The following is a 21,371-nucleotide window of genomic DNA, read 5'->3' as shown; positions in this document are numbered from 1 at the left end:
TTTAAAGCTTTCATTTGTTCCACTATATTTTCTGCTATATGATACCATTGTTTCTAGTTGAATGTTCAAATAGTATGTAAAACACCTTGAACGTTTAGACCCCTAAATTACAAATTATCAATTCAAGCTTATTATCAAACAATGTATGTCGGAATATGAACATATGCTTAAAACAGAATTGATAAAACAATCTAAACCAAATAAAATCACATCCACAGCAGAAATTAAATGGCAAAGATTAAGGGAAGAGAGATGCAAACACAAAGACAACACAGAGATGTGTTATTGAAGAGGAAATCGAAGTCCTCGGCGTAAAACCTCTCCGCCGCCCTCCAAATGGTCAATAATCCACTAGAGAATGAAGTTGGGATACATGAACAGTAAAAGACCCTTCAAGCCTAATCTACCCAGTGTACCTAAGCCCTCCAAGTTTCTTGCTCCAATAAGGTTACGCCGAACTTTTGTCTTTTCTAGCTTACCAGATTCCGCTATAGCCCATAGCATCAACCAATATCAATTGGTCCCTTCCTAACTGCTTCCCAAGCACCAAACAGTCTCCTCACAGATATGAGTATGGTGAGAAAAGATTTTGGCTAATGTACCTTTCAAGGATGTAATAATGGAGAAGGTGAGAGTAGAGGAATTTGGAAAATCAAAAGATGAAGATTATGGATGAGTCAATCTTGTTTTTCTCTAGGGTTTCTCTCTCAAAATTCTCTCTAGAAGCTCTCTACAATATGTGGGTATAAGGGGTATTTATACTACGTGTGTTTGGAATGCGAAAGGTAAGTTTTTCCCAAACAGAGTGGTCTGGCGACTTGGCCTCGCAATTGGACTGAGTTGCGAGTTCAAGTCGCGAGCTAACTGCTTGGCCAGCCTGGGACTTTTGTCCTGTAATGCAACAGCTGGCGCGACTCTTCAGCTCCTTTGCATGCTTCACACGTGTGCCTCTTTTGGCAACTTGCCAGTTGCGAGATCCAATCGCAAGTCCTTGCAGAATGCACACTTTTGAACTTTTCTTCACATTCCCTCACACACTATCCTTACATGATTTTCACCTAAATACAGGGTTTCTAAATGATGAATTACAAGTAAATTGGCACGGAATAAAGCCAACAGAATGGTTGATTAAATTCAACCTTACACTAGCAATGCTTAGCTTCATTAAAAGTCACACATAACTAAGTATATACTTTGAAGAGCATTACAAACTATGAAAAAAAAAAAAAAAAAAAAAAAAAAAAACCTCGTAAACTAAACAAATTTCTCTAAAAATGGGCTGAATTTATAATTTTCCTATTTTTTTTTGGTTTGTTTGTTTTTGGATATGATCTTTTCAAAGATAAGTAACAACAGTCATATGGAATGATATATTTTAGCTATTGATAAATATTTACCGCTTTTGAGTGCCATCCCCCATATTGGATCTAAGTAAATACTATCTCTCTATATCTGCCTATTGGGAAACTAAATATATTTTAAATTTTTAATTGATAAATCTCATCTACCTAACTGTATAAAAAAACTTGTATTAAAGTCTTGTCATTGTTACTAATTGTATAACTAAATTCAGCTATATATTTTTTCATTATAAATCTTATCTCATGCAATATGAAAAATTTCAAGAAATACCACTTTCAACTTAGTCATGTTCATTGGACTTGGAAGAAAAAGAACTACTGGTTTTGCCCAATCATACCCTTATATTCTTACCACAAATAATTGGATTACTGGCCTTGTTTATTGTTGAGATGCAACCCAAAACAAAAAAGGCATACTACAACAACAAAATTAATAATAAATAAAATCTCCAAATAGCATTATAATGAAGTATTGTTTCCAAAATTCGTATGGTTGCTTATTTTAATCCTCATACAGGACCTAACTTTCATTTATACATTTGAATATTGATATTGTTAAATTCAATGGTTAGTTATGAAGCAAAAGAGTTGTTAACCAAAAAAAAAAAAAAATGTGAGAAAAGGAATTGACAATGTTTCATAAGTCAATGAATATGAATAGAAAAGGGGCTGCAAGTTTACTTACAAATCTGTTTGTTATGCATTGGGGGATTGCCGGTGTGTTGTTAAGAGTTGTTTGCCAATGGTAGCAAGTGGTTAGGGGTTGAGATTATATTTAGAGAAACATTTAAGAGAGAGAGAGAGAGAGAGAGAGAGAGAGTCTACGGTGAAATGTTCTTGTTTAGGTTATTTTTGTGGTCTTCTTGGTTTTTGTATTAGGTGTTAATGTATTATTTATTTTGGCACAAAAATTTTAAAATTTAGATAGGACACATAGCGTAAAATTGAGAATTCAATTAACTCAATTGACCAAAAAAAAAAAGAAAAAAAGACATGTGGTGCAAAATTGAGAATTTAATTGAAATCTAATTAGATTTTCTCTCAGTTTCACATATTATTATTATTATTATTATTACATACATATATCTATATATATATAGATATAGATATAGCTTACTTAATTGTAGTCACCCTAAGATGTTTTTTCCTTAAATACCTACTATTATATGAGAGAAAGAAGTACAATTATTAGATACTTCCCGGGAAAAGCATGCTACTCTCTTGTTTCATATGAAGAATAGTGTACTCCCCAAATATAGTAATTAATAACATACCACCTCTCCTCAAACATAAACAGTGTTACTACTTAATTACTAGTCATAAGAAAGTAATTTAAATCTTTCATCCATTAGGTTGTCGAATCTTACCCAATTACATTCATTCATATATGCATTTGTTAACATTTTGTGTTTTATAATAATTATAGCATTTTTCTTCCACTTTTACACCGTCTTTTTGTCTTCTGCTTCTTTCTCTTTATAAGAAAGAACAAGGAAGGTCTGCTTCTTTCTCTTATTTATTAGGTTCTTATCCAGAAAGTTTCCAAAAAAAAAAAAAAAAAGTTCTTATCCAGAAGAGGATCAAACAATAGCACTAAAAGCCACAAACTTCTTATCCACTCTATCTAAATGTCTCCTCCTCTGCCTCTCTTGCTCTTGTTGTGTGCAAGCACCGTGTGGGTCCAGCCCACATGCTTGCTTCCACAAGCTTCCAAAGTCAGCATGCCATTCATTGGGCAGTGACTTAGCGTGTGGGACACGCTGAAACTGAAAAAGGAGAAAAGAAAGAAAACTGAGGCCATTCGGCCTTGTGAAAAGCTGAAGCGAAATAGAGTCCCATTCGGCCATTTTGGTGTGAGTTCCAGAGAGAGAGCAAGACACAGAGAAAAAGAGAGCTGCTTGAGAGTTGCAGTCCTTGTGAAGAGATAGAGAGAAACACAGTGAGAGTGTTTGAGAGTGAAAAAGAAAAAGAATATATTTTTTCTTTGCTCAAGTTACACAAGAAAGATAAATTAGTGGAGTTTTCATGGAGTTTTTGAGTTCTACAATTATGGAGAGTTGGAATATTCAGAGAAAGATTTTGTTACTCTCGTTGTGGTGAGATTGTATTTACTCGTTGAGATTTATTTGTTGTATATCTAATTTATTGTGGACTTAAGTTTAGCATAAACTTGATAGTTGTAATCTTTATTTTATAGTGAATATTTTTCGTAGCTGCCTATCGTTTTTCCTTCTATACTGGAGGTTTTCCACGTAAGATTTACTGTTCTTGTGTAGTTGTGTTTATGCGGGACTTGCTGGATTTTTTTTATTTATTTATTTATTTATTATAATATTGCTATTATTTGGTAGTTATATATTTTATTTCACACATAGATATTGAGGGGATTAGAATTTTTCCCCAACATCTCTTGCCCTCAATCACAATCCTCACCACCTTTTTTTTTTTTTTTGAGGTTGTTCATTGATGGTTCGAGCAAAGCAAGGTCAATGTAGATTTAAGGTGTCAAGTTCTTCGAGGATATATACTACAATGTTGATCTAAGTTTTGAAGATTTAATTTCTGAGCCCAAAAAAGAAAACGTCTGAAGTACCATTTGACAAGAACCGGATTCCTTCTGGTAAGCATTTTTATTCCAAAGCCTTAGGTGTTACACTCATCAATTTTCATTTTAATTTTTTTTTTCAATGAATGAACTATTGTAAAAAGTTTTTTCTTTCTTTTTTCGTCTTTAAACCATTAAAAATATTTCTTTAAAAAGTTCATAGATAAAAAATGAACTTTTAAGGATGAATAGCCAAATTCATGCAAACTTTAGAGATGGAAACAATATTTTGACTATTTTTAAAAGTAAAAAATTAAATCCTAAAGTTTATAAAAGTAGCAATTTAACCCTATGTATCTATTTATTTCGGCTGAAAACTCTATATTAAATATAGTTTTCCGAGTTTTTCAATTTTTAGTAATATCAGAAAATATGGGTTAAAGAAAAACTAAAGCTTGATCATTAGAAAATTCTAATGAAAACGTGGGTTATTTTCAAAAGATTGTTTTTTGCCTTTATTTTCCAAAAAAAAACTTGATTAATTCTCATAATTGCCCTCCCATATTTTAAATTGTATGAAAAAGTTACTAATTTTCTATGTACCAAATACAAGAAAACGCTTTTTAGCGCTCATTTTCAAGGTTACTATCAAACGCATGAAAATAAGACAATTTTCTATAAAGATGATTCGAAAAATGACTAATTTAAAAAAAAAAAAAAGTTTTCTTTTGTCAAAAGAAAAAAAAAAAAACAGTATGATCAGAAGGTTTGATTTGTTAAAAATGATAAGATTGGAAAAAAGGGGGGAAAAATCCCTCTTTTCGAGGTAATATAATAGAGGTATCAAGCTACTAGCGATTACCTCTCTAAAACCGTATTAAACAATACCGATTTCCTCTCTCTCAACCTTAAATTTCAAGGGTTTCTCAAAAAAAAAAAAAAAAACTTAAATTTCAAGGGTCTTTTACCATTAATTATCATCAACTTATCTGTCAAAATTCTTGCAAAGAGAATTCAACTCTTCTCTTCCTTTCGGGGTAAAAACGAGGTTTGAAAAGTTTCATGTCTTATCTTGTGTACAAGTCCCATCCTTTCAATGCCTGTTGGAAAGTAACAACCTTTTTTGTTTAAAAAAGTGGTATATTTACTTTTCATTTTCTTTATTCTATATTTAAATCTTGAATTTAATATAGAAAAAATTACTGATTTTCATATTTAATAGTGTTTGGTAAGTTGTTTTGAATACATTATTTGAGTATAGAATACGTTATACAAAGGTTTTGTCATTGTTTTCAATTTTTTTTTTTAAAGTAATTTTTCTTACTCAAATCCAACTTTTAGGATATTGAAAATGAAAACTGAATATAAATGCTAAAACCAAACCAGTTTTTTAGTGGTGGAACTCACTAAAAATTGAAAAGAAAACAAAAAAAAAAAAAAAATGGTGCTTTTTCAGCTAACCAAATAGGACCTAAAGAACTCTGTGATTTTGATTTTTACCTGACAATCTACAGATTCATTTTTCTTTTTCGAAAACAAAATCCCTCTTTATCATTCTGCTTTTGGAGAATTGGACAAGGGATACTGTGTTTTAATTTCTGAATAAAAGGACAATTTTATTTTTATAATTAGGAATTAGAGAGCTTTAGTGTCTTTCTCATATATGAAAAGGAAGGTTTTCCAAGAAATTTGTGTGTAAGTAATAAAATATAAAAATAATTACATAATAAACTCCCAAGTATGATATTGTTTCAAGCTAAAATCTAAAATTTCAAATGTATATATATATATATATATATATATATGTTATAGACTAGAATTCGATCAAGATGTTACAATTGGATAACGTTATGAGTATATATATCAATTAAAATATCATTATTCATATGAGCTATATGAGGTTTATCTAGCTATTAAAAAATCATTTGTGAATCGTAAGTTTAATTTTGAAAAAAAAAAAAATCACAAAATGGATTATTTACGTGTAAACAAACCCTAACAATAAACATAAAATAACAAATATGCTATTTCTTCTTAGGATTCTCTTTTATTAAAATATTGATTAGTATTTATATAAATGAATTATTATTATTATTCACATTGGTTTCAATTACTTAAGCGCACGTGTGTGCATGTGTGTATTGCTTATAAATTTTGATCCCATAAAATCAACTCCTATATCAATCACTATATAAAAGTAATTAGATGAAAAAACATAATATAAAACTTCGGTATAGACATATAGTTCCTTATGTGCAATACATAGGTTCCTAAATTAAATTCAAGTATCCCCTCAAAAAAAAAAAAAAAAAAAAAAAAATCAAGCATCTAATTGCATAGACCAATAAAATATAAATAATGATATATTTCTCAAGAACAGTTAAGATCAATGCAACTGGGTGTTTGAAGTTTATTAAAAAACCTAATATAATGTAGTTAAATTTTATTCACATATATATATATATATATATAGTTTTTTAGAATCCATGGTAGCCCCATCCCTCCTCTTTAAGTGTTTGGCTGATTAATATTGTGGTATTTTGAAAATATTGGGATATATCAATTCTTATAATTTATGGGTAAATTGGGTGGTGGTGTAAAATTGTTGTGAATTTTTGTTTTTATCCTAGCTAGCTTTATTGCTATTTCAAACTCTCCAATATTGCACTTAACTAGCATATAACCTGCATTATGTGCGGCTACAATTCTACATACATTAAGATCTATATACCCTTTATCTCAAAAAAGAATAAAAATTGTAGATCTTATGTTTAGCTATAGTATTTAAATATTTTTACATTATATATATATATATATATATATCTATATATTTGTTTTTGTTTTTGTTTTACATCTCTTTCTACTATAGCTTATATTTAACTTAAACCATGATAATTTCATGTAATTTTTTGTTAGCATTTATTTTAAATATTCTATCATACAATTTTAAAGAGGTGTTTTGATCCTAATTAACTTGTATATACTTACAATTTAGTCAATAACAAATATTTATAATTTTTTGGTATTAAAACGAAACCTATCAGTTGCCCACATAGTGCTTCTAGCATATTACGAAGCCCATAAAATGCCACATTCTCCCAAGATCAACCATAAGTTGGTTTAGTTTAGATCATAGTTATGTTAAAAAAATGATTAGATTAAGTGTATGATTGGTTTTTTATATGGTTTATTTAGTGTTGGGCTCTTCGGATTTTCAATGAATAATTAACTTAGAAAAAAAAACTAAAATCCTTAAATTAGACATGTGATGCAAAATTGGACCTCAATTGGAATTCAATTTAAAATTTTATTGGATTTTCTCTCAGTTTTGGCTTTAAATATATACTAGTATATAACCCGTGCATATACACAGTATAATTAAAAATAGTCACAACTACATATATATGAATTCAAATTATACTTGATGTAAGAATTACACATTTTTTAAGTCATAGATGAGTTTTACTCTCTCTCTCTCTCTCTCTCTCTCTTTATTTTTTATTTTAGATTTTTTTGGATATACACATGATTTTCCTCTCTTTTTTTTTTCTTTTTTTTTTTGATAGTTTATTTGTATTAGACTCCTTCATCTTTTGCATAACATTAACTCACCTAGAATAAAATTAAAAAAAAAAAAAAATTCTTAGATAGGACATGTGGCTTAAAATTAGACAACAATTGAAGTCCAATTTAGAATCTAATTGAATTTCTCTCATTTTTGGATTTAATTGTATACTAGTGTGAAATCACACTTATGCAGTTCAAATTATACCAATTTTTAGAGAAAATGTTGAAATTATACATGGTATTAGCTTATACATTTTTTAAGCCATAGATTTCTAAAATATTTTACGGTTTTTAATTATCTATATATATGATTTTGAATTTAATTAGATTTAGATTTTTCGGTTTTTGCACCTAATAATTCATTTGCCTCAAAAATTAAAAAAATTAGATGGACACGTGGCGTAAAATTATATAGTGATTGAAATCCAATTTCGAATCTAACTAGTCGCAAATCCGTACTACGCATAGAACCTACCTATTTGTGTGGTAGACTAAAATAATTTAATAAAATATCAAATTGATTGTGAAACTTTATCATTGTTTGAAAGAGATAGAGAGTTTTTTAATTGGGTTTTGCTTTTTGGACTATTTGATTTTTACCCTCAATAATTCACTTGGCACAAATATTAAAAATTAGATTGGATACATAACGCACAATTGAACTTCCATTGAAATGTAATTTGGATTCTAATTGGATTTTTTCTAAGTTTTGATTTTTAATATATATATATATATATATATAACAAATTATTCTAAAACTAGTTAACATTCCCTATTAGGTATTATTTACCATGATTGTCATGCGGGTTATTTTTTCCTTATTGAACTTATATATATATTTTTAAGTAAATAGTAATACTTATTAGAACACATACGAAAATAGTAATACTTATTGAACTTATATTTGATTTTCATAATCTTGGAAACTAGTTTCTTAAGACCTACCAAACCCTAATTTCTAATTTCTAAAAAATTTAAACATGTCATGAGTAAAATTCATAGGAGTTTTAAATTCTCAAGCATTAAAATTCTTACCAACCGAACATACCGTAAGAGAAGTCACAATATGAGAGAATATGAAGAACACCAAAATTGAGTTAGTGTATTGCATACATTTACATTCAAATTTAATTATTAGACTCAAAATGTATATGACTCATTAAAGGAAAATTTATTGAGAGATGCTTAAACTCTTAACTTCTCTCAAGAAATTGATTCTTAAAGAATCAGAGAGAGGCCGGTCAGTCTAAACACGGTGATGGACATTCGATTTTCATTCAAAATTGGCTTGCTCTCCCTTTCTAAATTAGGGTGGCAATTCGTGCTATAGGTCAGATTTGCGTTGTAACGAAGTATGAGTATTTAATTATAAGGAAAAGTTAACGACTGCCTTAAGGGTTGTTGTCTTAAACCCTTGTTTTGGTTTATTTGTTTGTTTTTTCCTTCGTGCTTAAACAAATGTGGTGGGTAATTCAAACCTAATTCTCTAATTGGAGTAACAAAACTCTTAAAATTTGAAGTTAGTTTTATTCTTAGGGCTAGAAGGATGAGCAACTGACCACCAGGAAAACTAAGGAAAGGCAGCAATGTGGCCGTGCTTTTGGAATGCAATCTTAGTGACTAGGGATTAGAATTTATAAACCAAAATCTTGTTATTCTCTTTGTTTATTTGCAGATTTTTCGAAGTCTCCAGCAATTTCTTCGTCATACCTTCGTGAGGCTATTTCTTTGTCAAACCAGTTGCAGGAAATAGACATCGAGAAGTTAAAGAAATTAAAGGAAACATTTCAAGGGATGGAGGACCATGGCATACATATATCGATGGCTGTTCATTTATATGAAGCAGTAGAAAATGATAACGTTGTCGGTTTCATTTCTAACTTGGAACAAGTTGAACAAGTGACTGCATCAGGGAATTCAGTGCTTCACAAGGCAGCAAGTTTTGGAAGCAAAAATATAGCTAAGTTCATCATTGATAAATTCCCCTTCTTTCTTACCAGGAGAAATGTTTTAGGTGATACTGCACTTCACGTTGCAATCAAAGCTAGAAAATACGACGTAATGGAAGTCCTCGTTGATACTAATGTTAATGACCGTGAACAGTTATTAGAAATGAAGAACAACGTTGGAAACACTGCCCTGCATGAAGCTGTCATAGTTCAGTGTTCTCTTGAAGTCGTGAAATATTTATTTTCGCGTCATAAAGAAGCGTCGTACTATTTGAATGACGGAGGTGAATCTCCATTATGTCTAGCCATTGAAACTGAAAGTATAGAAATTCTTGAACTTTTGTTAGAAGCTCCATATGAAAATGGCAGGCTGATGGAAAGGCCTCGGATAGAGTCACCTGTTCATGTTGCCATCTTCAAGAAAAGACGAGGTACTATTAGCCCCAACTTCCTACCATTCTATTTTACGCACTTTTTAATTTTATTCATGTTTTAAAATAATTGGTTTTTGAACTTAGATATGTTGGAAATAATATTCGAGAAGAATAAACAACTATTCCACATAAGAGATGAAAAGGGGAAGACGCCATTGCATTATGCAGCATCCAAAGGTTACATTGATGGCGTTCGATTCCTGTTAATAACAGAATTTAAACATGATGCCTTTGGAAGGAGTAACAATGGTGACTTTCCTATTCATGCTGCGTGCAAAAGAGGACATACAAAAGTAGTCAAAGAGTTTCTTCAACAACAGTGGCTCTATCCAACAGAATTACTCAACAAAAAGAGCCAGAATGTTCTTCATGTTGCTGCTGAGTATGGAAAAAACGATGTGGTAAAAGCCATACTGAGTGACTCAAAACTTGAGGAGCTTATAAATGCAGTAGACGAGAATGGAAACACTGCTTTGCATTTGGCGTCACTATACTTTCATTCTAACGTTTTATGTTCTCTCACGTGGAATAAGAGAGTTGATTTAAAACGCAGAAACAAGGAAGGCCTGACTGCTATTGATATTGCATCAAGAATTCGAAACAATTTGAAATCTAGGCAGGTATGTCCTCTAATTAGTGGTAACTGGATCATGTTAATTAGAATATATTAGCACCATGGGTTATAGTGGTTTTGTTGTATCATGAAATACTGTGGTCTGAGGGTTACCATATTATTGTTAATGTGGTTTTGTTATATATATATATAGAAAATAAAATAAACTTTAAAATAGAAAATATGTACTCATATGGGGCATTCTTTTGTGGGCATGGATTCTTATGCCAAACCATGTTAATTTTATTTCTTCAACTCTCTCCCAGCCTCTCTTTACACCATTTTATTTTATTTTCATCACATTCTAACATGGTATCTGAGTCACAAATATGTATTTCTTGGATGCTTTCTTTTTCTAAGCAGCACCCTAAAATCCTTTTAAGACCATAGTTGCACATCCCTGGCAGATCCAATATTGTTATTAACATTATAGCCCACACACAAGGTCTAAATCCATGGGGATCCAGCTATACTTAATCTGTTTAGATATGCATTCATGTCCTTTCATAATTGTTGAAGATTCTAGAAATAATTCCAAGTTGGTAGACTTCCGTATATAGATTGATTGTAAATATATATGTTTCCTAGATTAGAGATTTGCTCTACTGGCTTGGAGATTTGTAGTCCTAAACTTTAGCATTCCAATTATGTATAGTGGCTATTTATGCCCACAATATTATAAAAAGAAAAGTATGAATGAAAACCAAGCTTTGACTATAATCACCGTTTTATCATCGCACACACATTAATGCACCGTCTCAGTTTCAATTACAAGCTTCCTTGTGGCCACATCTACAGCATCCTGCTTTGAAGACACCTTTTATGTGTCTCACATGCATTTAGAGCTAGCTCTCACACGCTAGTTTCATACTGATGATGTGAAAGACCTACTATCTGACTTTCATAGGTCCTTGCCATATACACAATACATATGTTGTAGACATGCCTACTTATGCTATAGCGAAAGAGCAATTTCTATCATTATGTTGTCTTTGCATTCAAGCATCTTCTCAATGTTTTTCTTTGCCCAAATAGCATACAAAACTCTCTTTGTTTCCATTTTAGCAAACCTTCGACAAGACGGAGTCTTTCATGTATATCACAAGCTTCTTCCCCTTCAACCGTGAACTTTTTTTTTTTTTTTTTTTTTTCATGGATTTCTTGGTGGTTTCTGTTTGTTCGTTTAGACTTCTTAAACCAGATTGTTTAACCTAATTAACTAACCAAGTTGATTATTAGGTTTATTATTAAGATCTAAGTTAAACAAGCATATATCATATCATGCACAAAAGCGGGAAAATAATAACACCACAATATGATGACCTAGAAAAACCGATGAAACTAACCGTTTTAAGATAAAAATTTGGGGAGAATTTGACCTAATTATCCTTAAGGTAAAGTAAATCCACTATAAGAGAATTGGAGTTTTCACAATAAAATTTAACCCTAAATCTATTGCTACCTCATGTAGTAACTTACTGACACGACCACGTGCAAGCTTCGAATCCACGGACTTCTTCTCCTCTCGGATTTACACCAACACAAGTAGCCTTGCTTATGACTTTGAGGTCCTACTCAAAGGCTTTAGATCACCATCAGTAATGATCTTGATGCAGCAACTATATTCTACTAACACTTGATTGTAGATCTTGCTCTGTTAAATTCTTGTGTAGTTAAAAGGTAGAAAACCTCTCAGATTTTACAAAAAGTAACACACAAATCTTCCAAAATTTTGAAAAACATAGCTAGGGTTTCCCTTTTATATGTGGAGAAGTTGGAATGAAACCCTAAATGTTTTCGCAAGCTTGGGCCTAATTTAAAAATCTACAGAAATTCTGTACCTGTGATTTTCAATTGGTCGAGCCTAATTTCTCGATCGTTCGAGCAAGGCAGAAACTTTCTTCCTTTTTCTGTAGTCAACTGGACTTGAACCTTGAAACAAACACTTTTAAGCATTGCCTAACACCTAGACTAGATATGTTTTGTTCTCGATTTGCCAACTTAGTAAAAATATGATTCTAAACATTTACACCTAAATCTTTAGAACCTAACAATCTCCTCCTTTGGCAATCCGTGATAAAACACACATATAAAATGTAATGCTTAAATTAAATACCAACCAAAATACAAGATATTGCCCTAATACAATTCTTACACAACTATTAACTATTAGTTGCTAGTATAGACAGCAACTGTTGAAAGAATTAACTTCTAAATTCCTAAAACACTGAAAACAAACAATAAATGCGTGTATGGAAAATATAGTGCCATAATCAAAGAAAAACTGAACTTTAATTCACAAAACATATTAAAGAGACAGTAATTGCATCAATAATGAATAACCTCATCATCAATAACTATCATAATCAAAAAGCACATCAATGTTTGTGAATCAAGTACATAATCATATAAACAAATATAAACAATGAATTATAGACAACAGAACCAAAGAAAATACATCAAACTCCCCTTAAATACAAACTCTACTCCCCCTTAGTACAAAAAGTCCTAACCTACTCCTCCTTTTTGTTACGAATTGGCAAAGGCAACATTAGTCACTAGAGGGTGGAGGATGTGGAAACACACTCCTATATTATACAAAACTTGCTCTCAAGGAAGCAACCTACATCAACAACTCATCCAAAAGCTGTCCATGTGCCGTCTGAGTAGTCATGAAAGACTCCATCATGGCATGGAGTGAGAGAGGAGGGGCAACAGTAGGGTCTACATCGTCAACACCACTAGAAGGATCCACAGCTGCAGTCGGGTCCACAAATGTCTCCTTAGTAGTAGGCATAGTACCTGAGGTAGGTGCTGTAGTAGAAGCTTCTCCTCGTGATCTCTTTGACGTCCCAGTACTTGGTATAGCACTCTTTATCTGTGTCTGTCGTTGTCTAAGAAAGGTGGTTCCTATGGGGGCAGTGATGTGAATTAACTCTAAGGAAGGAAACTCAAACAACCCTAAAAACCTCAAAATCCCATAAATGTACATGGGAAGGAACCGTTTCTGACCTTTACTCTTACTCCTAGAAATATCAACAATGATTTGGATAAACAAAGAAGGAAAACACATAGAACCATCAGTAACAAAAGCATAGAGAGAAGCACATCTATCTATGGGAACAATATGAGCGTGAGATATAGGATAGATGTTATGACAAGAAATCCTCAAATATAAAGAATTAAGCTCAGTAAATTCACAAGAATTGATTCTTGGTTCAGTGTCCTAAGAAACATGTCTACCATAAAGAAGTGACATAATGTCATCTACAGAAGGAAACTCAATGTATGGGTATGTGGGTTTACGAACTAAAGGCACTCCTAAAGCTTTAGAAACAATTTTTCTAGAGATGGTAAACTCTTGACCATAGATCTAGGAAGTCAAGTAATGACCACCTGTAATCTCAGAATAGACAGAGAGGTTAGAGTAAAACTCTCTAAGCAAAGCTGCAAGAGGAGGATCATATACCTCACACAAGGATACCTATTTCCTAGACACAAAATTTCTATGAATAGAGGGATCTAACTCGCTCAAGACAATTTCCCTCTCACCCAATATAGACCAATATTTTGTCAAGGTCTCATAAGTCTCCTCACATTTGGCAGATAAGAACCTAACCCTATCAACTACAGCAAAACTAGAAGAGGATGATCTAGGGTTCCTATCAGCTCTAGTCTTAAATTTCCTACCAACCTTAGGAGCCATGACTAAAGACAGAAAAAAACAACATAACAAAACCAAGGGCAGATTGCATTAAGAAGGGTTAAAGACAAGATAACATGCAATTTTTGAAAAACTACATGGTGGATGATATTAAAATTCATATGATGCGTGCTTTAATTCTCTAAAGCAGTCCAAATTCATCTCAATGTTGAAAATTCACCAAGAAAATTAAGAATTTTTGAAAATCCCCAATTTTGAAAAACCTAATTTTCAAAAAAAAAAAATCCTTATATTGATCAATTGAACAATATAACAAGCCTAAATCATGTTATAATCACTTAATCTATCAATAACACAAGTCAATTTTGTTCAATTTTACCCAATTTCACAAAATCCCCAAATCTCTCAAGAACATAAGAACCCTAATTTCAAAAAAATTTAGAAACCATAAAAATTTTGAAATTAAAGTGTGAGAATCATGTTTAAATGATGCATGATGAAAAACCCATGATTTAGTTTTGATCAAAAATCCCATAAACATCAAAAATCCCAAATTTTAAAAATGCAAAAATCCATAGAAAAATGCATGAAAGATGCATGAAATCATGTAATTTGATGAAAAAGGAAGGTCAAAAGTGTCTTACCCTAAGTTTTTGAAGAAAACCTTTGAATCTTTGACCAAGAATACGACATTTTTTTTTTTGAGAAGGGATCGAGAGAGGAATCGGAGAGAAAGAAAAAAAACAGTTTAAAAAGTATGATTTGATTCCTATATGTTTTAAAAAAAACGAAAACCAATCGGTCGAGAGGAATCGGGAAGGAATCGAAATGTCCATGGAAATAGGCTGAATTGATTGAAAGGAATTGGGAAGGAATCAAGCAAGCCCGAGATTTTAAGCTGAAAACTGAATTTTCCTCTTCCCTTTTCGATCGGATGAAAAGTAGACTCAATCGGTTGAATCTTGAAGAAACAGAAATTTTGAAAAATCTGGAAAACTTTTTCTGTAGAATCATTTGAAAATCTATTTTTATGATATGAGATGTATGTTCATGATTTCAAATGTTTTACAAAATCTAACTTTTCAAAAAAACTTTAACAAATTTCTTCAATCTTTTCTTTCCTCACTCCCCCAAAATGCATTAAACACATCAAGAAGTTAAATTTTGGAAGTCTACAAAACTTAACACACAATCTCATGTACAGAGTTTAACAAAAATTTGCTTATGGTGTGTGCAACTAGTAAATGTATGAAAATACTCACAAGGTGATATGTAGATAAAAAATAAGCACAATTTCTACATTATTCATCACATAAGTTTGAAAGTAACTATCACCTAAAGAGTTACATCATATAACTCCCACATCTCCTAGAAAGCACGCTTGTAACCATGCGGTTTTTTTTTTTTTTTTTGCCTTTTCTTTTTCTTTTAAAGCATATTTTTCTTTGTTTTTCATTTTTCTTTTTTGCTTCTTTTATCTAATGTATAGCAGCGTCTTAAGTATTTTGCTGTGCAAGTGTTACACCTTACCAAGCATGACTTTTATGATTTGCACATAGGTATTCATGATTGGCGAGTAATAGTGGTGAGATGGTTATTTATGCTTTTCTCCTAGGATTTTTTTAGTCCTTACAATCAAAATAATGTGAATTCAAAATTAAGAGCATGTGTTAAAAACCATAAACAACTCACACAATATAAGCACTACAAACTAGCAAACTGCAGAAAAATAAAGCTCATCAAAGCTAAACAAGGTACACAGTTATGAAATGCAAATTTCATAGGCCTATCTCAATTACACATCTTAAAGATGTATAATACAATGACCTTTTTTTTTTCCTTTATATATATATATATATATATATATAAACTATAAAACAACAAAATCAAACCTAGAATGAAATGTATGAATGTCATGCAAATGAAAACCTCAAAGAAAAACAATTTTGGTCACAAGAGATAAAAAGAATTGACATAAGGACTATGTCAGACAAACTCACTAAGACTGAGTCTTTTGCATCCAGACTCTTTTAGATGCAAACTTGGAGTTGAGATTTCTATTATGACTGACCCTAATTTTAGCTCCAGTATTGGTATAAAGCTTAAGAATCTTTACCAGCTCATGGATAAGTGCCATAGGATCTTGTACTTTTGACGCAGATACTTTTTGTTTGGATGCTTGCTTTAAAGCTTGCAACTTAAAGCAATTTGGCCTAGTATGCTCAGCTCCACCACAAAAGTGACAAAACCACTGAGGTTTGTGATTTTTCTTGCTTCCATATTGATTGGGATTCTTAGGTTTAGACTCACTCAAATCTACCCTAGTTCTTCTAGAAGTTGGAACTTCTTTCTTATGTACCTTAACTTCAGACACAAATGGATGAACAACAGAAGTAGATGATGCTAATACAAATTTGGGGGGATTAACAACCAAAGAAGATCCAATCTCAACAAACCCTAGACCTATCTTATTTGAAATAGATTTTTGAACATTTAACATGTCATCCAATTTAGAAGTATAAGTTCTATCTATTTGTTCTCTAGCAACAGATAATTCTAGTTCTAAACTTTTAACTTTTTCAAGCAAGGTCATGTTCTCAATCTTAACAGAATTCAAGATTTCATTGGCATCAAATAACTTTAACAGCAAATTCTTATTTTCTAGTTCAAGAGCATTTATCTTTTTCAACCCTAACTCAACACTCATAACATCTTTGGTTGCAATCTTGCATAGCTTGTTATGAGCCTCTTGCAAGTCAGCATTCTCATAGAGTTCTTCATCATTCTCATCACCAGTCTCAATTTCTATTACTACAGTAGTAGCAGTGAAAGCCATCAAGTTTATTTCTCGATCACTTTTAGACTCATGATCAAAAACTTCATCATCACTCAGAGTAACAGCCATAACTTTACCTTTGGATCTCAAGAACATTGGACACTCGGATTTTAGATGATCATAACCCTAACAACCATAACACTGTTGTCCTAAAGAACTATTTGAAGATTGACCTACTTTATCTTTTAGTTTTTCAAAATTGTTGTTTTTGGCAGTGTCATTCTTCTTTACATTCTTAGTATCAACATCGTTTCTATTTCTTGCCCTCTTATTATTATTTCTTAGAAAAATTTTTAAAATTTTTGGCAAGATTAGCAATCTCAATAGATGAGAGTTCATCATTAAATCCACAATCATAAACATCATCAATAGATTTCAAAGCCATAGATTTGGATTTATTAGTTTTTGGTAAGTCAGATTCATAGGACTGAAAAAATTCTACAAGTTCATCTATAAGAATAGAGTCAACATCTTTACTTTCAGTTATGGCAATCACTTTAGGTCTAAAATTCTCAGTTAAAGATCTAAGATTTTCCTCACAATTTTAGGTTGATCATAAACTTCACCCAAATTAAAAGCAGAATTGACAATATCATTCAACTTAGCATAGAATTCATCAAAAGATTCATCATCAGACATTCTAATACTTTCAAATCTAGAAGTCAACTACTACAATTTATTGATTTTTACTGCCTTAGTGCCTACATGCACTATTTGTAAGATGTTCCATGCAGTGTGAGCAATTTCCACATTTGAGATCCTCTTAGATTCTTCCATGGAAACAACATTGAATATCGCATTCATAGCCTTACTGTTAAAGATTTCTACTTCCTTTTAGGTAGTGGTCCATTCACCAATAGTAGTGGTTGGTCTTTCCCAACCGTTTTCAACAGACAGCCATACTCTCTCATCAATAGATTTTAAGAAGGCTTTCATCCTAACTTTCCAATAATTATAGTTATTCTCATTAAAGTGTTAGGGAATCACAAGAGAGTAACTGTGTTCCATGACAGCAGAGGTCTAGGATCAACTCTAAGTTAAAAAAAAAACCTATAAACAAGAGCTAACCCACTCTTATACCAATTGTTTGTTCGATTAGACCCCTTAAACCAGATTGTTTAACCTAATTAATTAACCAAGTTGATTATTAGGTTTATTATTCAGATTTAGGTTAAACAAGCATATATCATATCATGCATAAAAGCAGAAAAGTAAAAACACCACGATATGATGACCTAGGAAAACTGATGAAATGAACTGTTTCAAGGTAAAAACCTGGGGAGGATTTAACCTAACTATTCTCAAGGTAAAGTAAATCCACTATAAGAGAATTGAAGTTTTTACAATCAGATTTAACCCTAAATCTATTGCTACCTCATGTAGTAACTTACTGACACGACTACGTGCAAGTTCCGAATCCAATGACTCCTTCTCTTCTCGGATTTACACCAACACAAGCAACCTTGCTTATGACTTTGAGGTCTTACTCAAAGGTTTTAGATCACCATCAGTAATGATCTTGATGCAGCAACTATATTCTACCAACGCTTGATTGTAGATCTTGCTCTGGTAAATTCTTATGTAGTTAAAAGGTACAAAACCTCTTAGATCTCACAAAAAATAAAACACAAGTCTTCCAAAAGTCTGAAAAACATAGCTAGGGTTTCCCTTTTATATGTGGAGAAGTTGGAATGAAACCCTAAACATTTTTGCGGGTTTGGGCCTAATTTAAAATTTTGCAGAAATTCTGTTCCTGCGATTTTTGATCGCTTGAGCCTAATTTCTCGATCAGTTGAGCAAGGTAGAAACTTTCTTCCTTTTCCTGCAGTCAGTTGGATTTGAATCTTGAAACAAACACTTTTAAGCATTGTTTAACACCTAAACTAGACATGTTTTGTTCTCGATTTGCCAACACAGTAAAAATATGATTCTAAATATTTACACCTAAATCTTTAGAACCTAATAGTTCTAATTCATTTGAAGGTTTTTAAATACCTGTATTGAAGACTTTCCTTCCAAACTCAAGTTTTTGACAAACTTTCATTGAGGCATATTTTATGGTTCACAAATTTCTACACAATCCTTTGTCTCAAACACTGAAATTTTAGATGTTGAACCTTTTGGCTTTAGAAAGGCTCAAAGACTCACTAAAAATCTCTCCCTACTACAACAACAACCATGGAATGTACAGTTTCATTCATGAACTTGTCAATAAGAATTACTATTTTTGTAATATTAATTTTTTTGTTTATAATTTTATTTTCTAGGGTAAAATACTATTTTATTTCCCCCAAAAGTTTGCTTTCATTCCTAAACATTAAAAGGTTCATTTTCTATTCCTAAATTATTGAAAAAACCATCTTTTGTCCCTAAATTATTGGAAAATGTTTCAATTTTTGACCTTGAACTTTAAAAAAAAAAAAAAAATCTTAAAATATTGAAAAAAGGTTCCTTTTTCATCCCTATTTTTATCTCGAAACTATTGGAAAAAAAAATCTTTACAAAGTTTAAGGATAAAAAAGGAATTTTTTTAAAGTTTCAAGATGAAAAAACAAACTTTTGGTAATGTTTTGGGATTAAAATAATATTTTACCCTATTTTCTACATTCTTAATATTATAAAGAATCAAATTTCACTTAAAATTATTTATACATTTTGGATATTATTGAATAAATATTATGAGTTATCATATATTTATTTTAAATATTTTAAAATATTACAATTTATCAATTAAATTGTTTATGGCTTCACTAGTTCACCTAAACTGCTCTTTTTTTTTTCTTTTTTTTTTTTTTTTTGTAATTCTTTGACTAGTATAGTAGTTTATAAAACCATGAACTTTTTCATTTTTTTTTTAAAGTTAAATTGTTAAATTTACTACTTATTATTGATTCTCATTTGGGTTCACCATTAAGACCACTTTATTGTCTACCATTAAAAATTTAACACCCTAGTAACTATGAAAAAAGTTTATGGGAAAAATTGTGTCTCTTGACTATATTTATTTATAAATAAATAATTAAAAAAAAAATTTGTTATTAGTGCTAAGGACTTGGATTTCAAAATTTCAAATTTTCATGCAGGAATTAACACTTTGGGTCTTAAGTTCAGCTGGCACACCCTACAGTGAAAAGGGAAGGAAGTTTAGCTTGAAACGAGAAAGAGAACCACCAAAATTGGAGCAAGTTCAGAACCTGATCAACGTAATTTTGGTGATAGCAGTGCTAGTGGCCACCGTGACCTTTTCTGCTGCCTTAACTGTACCGGGTCGTTTCAACCGCTCTGATGCGGGACATAGAAAGGCTTTCCAGGTTTTCATTATCTGTGATTCCATAGCTATGTATTACTCCATGACAGGGGCTTTCGTCCTCATATGGGCATTAGTAGCCAGTGACATGGAAAAGTTTGCCATTAATAACGCTTTATATCTACTGGTAGTGGCTATTTTCACGATGTCCATGGCATTCATGGCCGTTGTATACATAGCCCTGAGCAATATTCCTTGGATTTCGTATGTTCTTTTGGTTGGGGGAATCTACTACCTTCTCAGTTTCAGTTTCATTTTCACTGCGTTGATTTTCCCAAAAATTAGAAATTCCAATCCTATTGTACATTTCATTAGTCACTATAGCGTTCCATCCATACTTTTATGCGTCAAAATTTGGGAACGAGTCCCTTTAATGTCCAACTGATGCTTTTATTAGGCCAACGTTGGGAACAAGCAGATGATAGCAAAGCAAGAGTCTCAGCCAGAGAGAGAAGATTTGCAGGAGGAAGGCCACATAAAGGAGGACTAGTTCATTTCAAATATACATAATGCTCGTAAATATTGTGATCAATCTCAAGCCACTTCTCAAATAATAAAAGTTTCTGGGACTTCTCAATATGGAAGGGTTGTGATTGTAATAAGATGTTTGGACATTAACAAGCATCATATTCTATGGATTGTAATATTTTAGATGTTTGGACTTTACCAAGCACCATTTCCTATAGTAGAAGGTATCTGTATAATAAAATGTAAATGAGTGGACTAGGTTATATAACACACAACACTCTTATAAGTTATCATAGTTTTTTAGTGAAGTTTATGGTGTGTTTTTCTATTTATTTGTGAGATTGTCCTCTAAAGTTTTTATTATATTTTTTCTATTTCTAGTAAGTAATTACAGGAGATCCTATTTGAGATTCAATTAATCTCTCTCTCTCTCTCTCTCTCTCTCTCAACCACCCCTAAGGTTTAGGCTAATGCCAAGCACTACCCAAAATTTTCAAAAATATCCAATTTTCCCATTAGGCACAAACCGCACTTGACACTATTTGAAAGTTTCCCTACTCCTCCAAGTCTTCTTCTACTTCCTTCTCCATCTCTAGCAATTGTTTATCTACTATTACTAGCTAGACA

At 31.6% G+C, this 21,371-nt stretch overlaps 1 protein-coding gene across 6 annotated transcripts; it reads left to right on the top strand.

The window, feature by feature from the left end:
• Positions 1-3,104: 3,104 nt before the first annotated feature.
• LOC126725109 (protein ACCELERATED CELL DEATH 6-like) lies at positions 3,105-21,076 on the top strand. 6 transcript variants are annotated; one of them, XM_050429625.1, is made up of 6 exons: positions 3,118-3,457; positions 3,817-3,981; positions 9,149-9,853; positions 9,941-10,476; positions 20,053-20,280; positions 20,674-21,076. In XM_050429625.1, the coding sequence occupies exons 3-6, from the start codon at positions 9,268-9,270 to the stop codon at positions 20,764-20,766; spliced, it is 1,443 nt and encodes a 480-aa protein (XP_050285582.1). In that variant the 5' UTR covers positions 3,118-3,457; positions 3,817-3,981; positions 9,149-9,267; the 3' UTR covers positions 20,767-21,076. The 6 variants fall into 6 exon arrangements, with proteins under 6 accessions (XP_050285579.1, XP_050285577.1, XP_050285583.1 ...); XM_050429622.1 differs by having other exon boundaries at positions 3,105-3,457; positions 9,214-9,853; positions 20,053-21,076; XM_050429620.1 differs by having other exon boundaries at positions 3,106-3,457; positions 20,053-21,076.
• Positions 21,077-21,371: the final 295 nt, after the last annotated feature.

This window comes from Quercus robur, chromosome 5 (assembly GCF_932294415.1).
Source record: "Quercus robur chromosome 5, dhQueRobu3.1, whole genome shotgun sequence".
Taxonomy (NCBI): domain Eukaryota; kingdom Viridiplantae; phylum Streptophyta; class Magnoliopsida; order Fagales; family Fagaceae; genus Quercus; species Quercus robur.
This window is presented reverse-complemented; position numbering and strand designations above follow the sequence as displayed.

What these genes read in the sequence shown, in the direction of transcription:
- LOC126725109 (XM_050429622.1), top strand. Translation starts at nt 9,268, where the DNA reads ATGGAGGACCATGGCATACATATATCGATGGCTGTTCATTTATATGAA. An exon ending in CATCTTCAAGAAAAGACGAG is followed by an intron (nt 9,854 to 9,940) that starts GTACTATTAGCC and finishes TTTTGAACTTAG; the next exon opens with ATATGTTGGAAATAATATTC. An exon ending in ACAATTTGAAATCTAGGCAG is followed by an intron (nt 10,477 to 20,052) that starts GTATGTCCTCTA and finishes ATTTTCATGCAG; the next exon opens with GAATTAACACTTTGGGTCTT.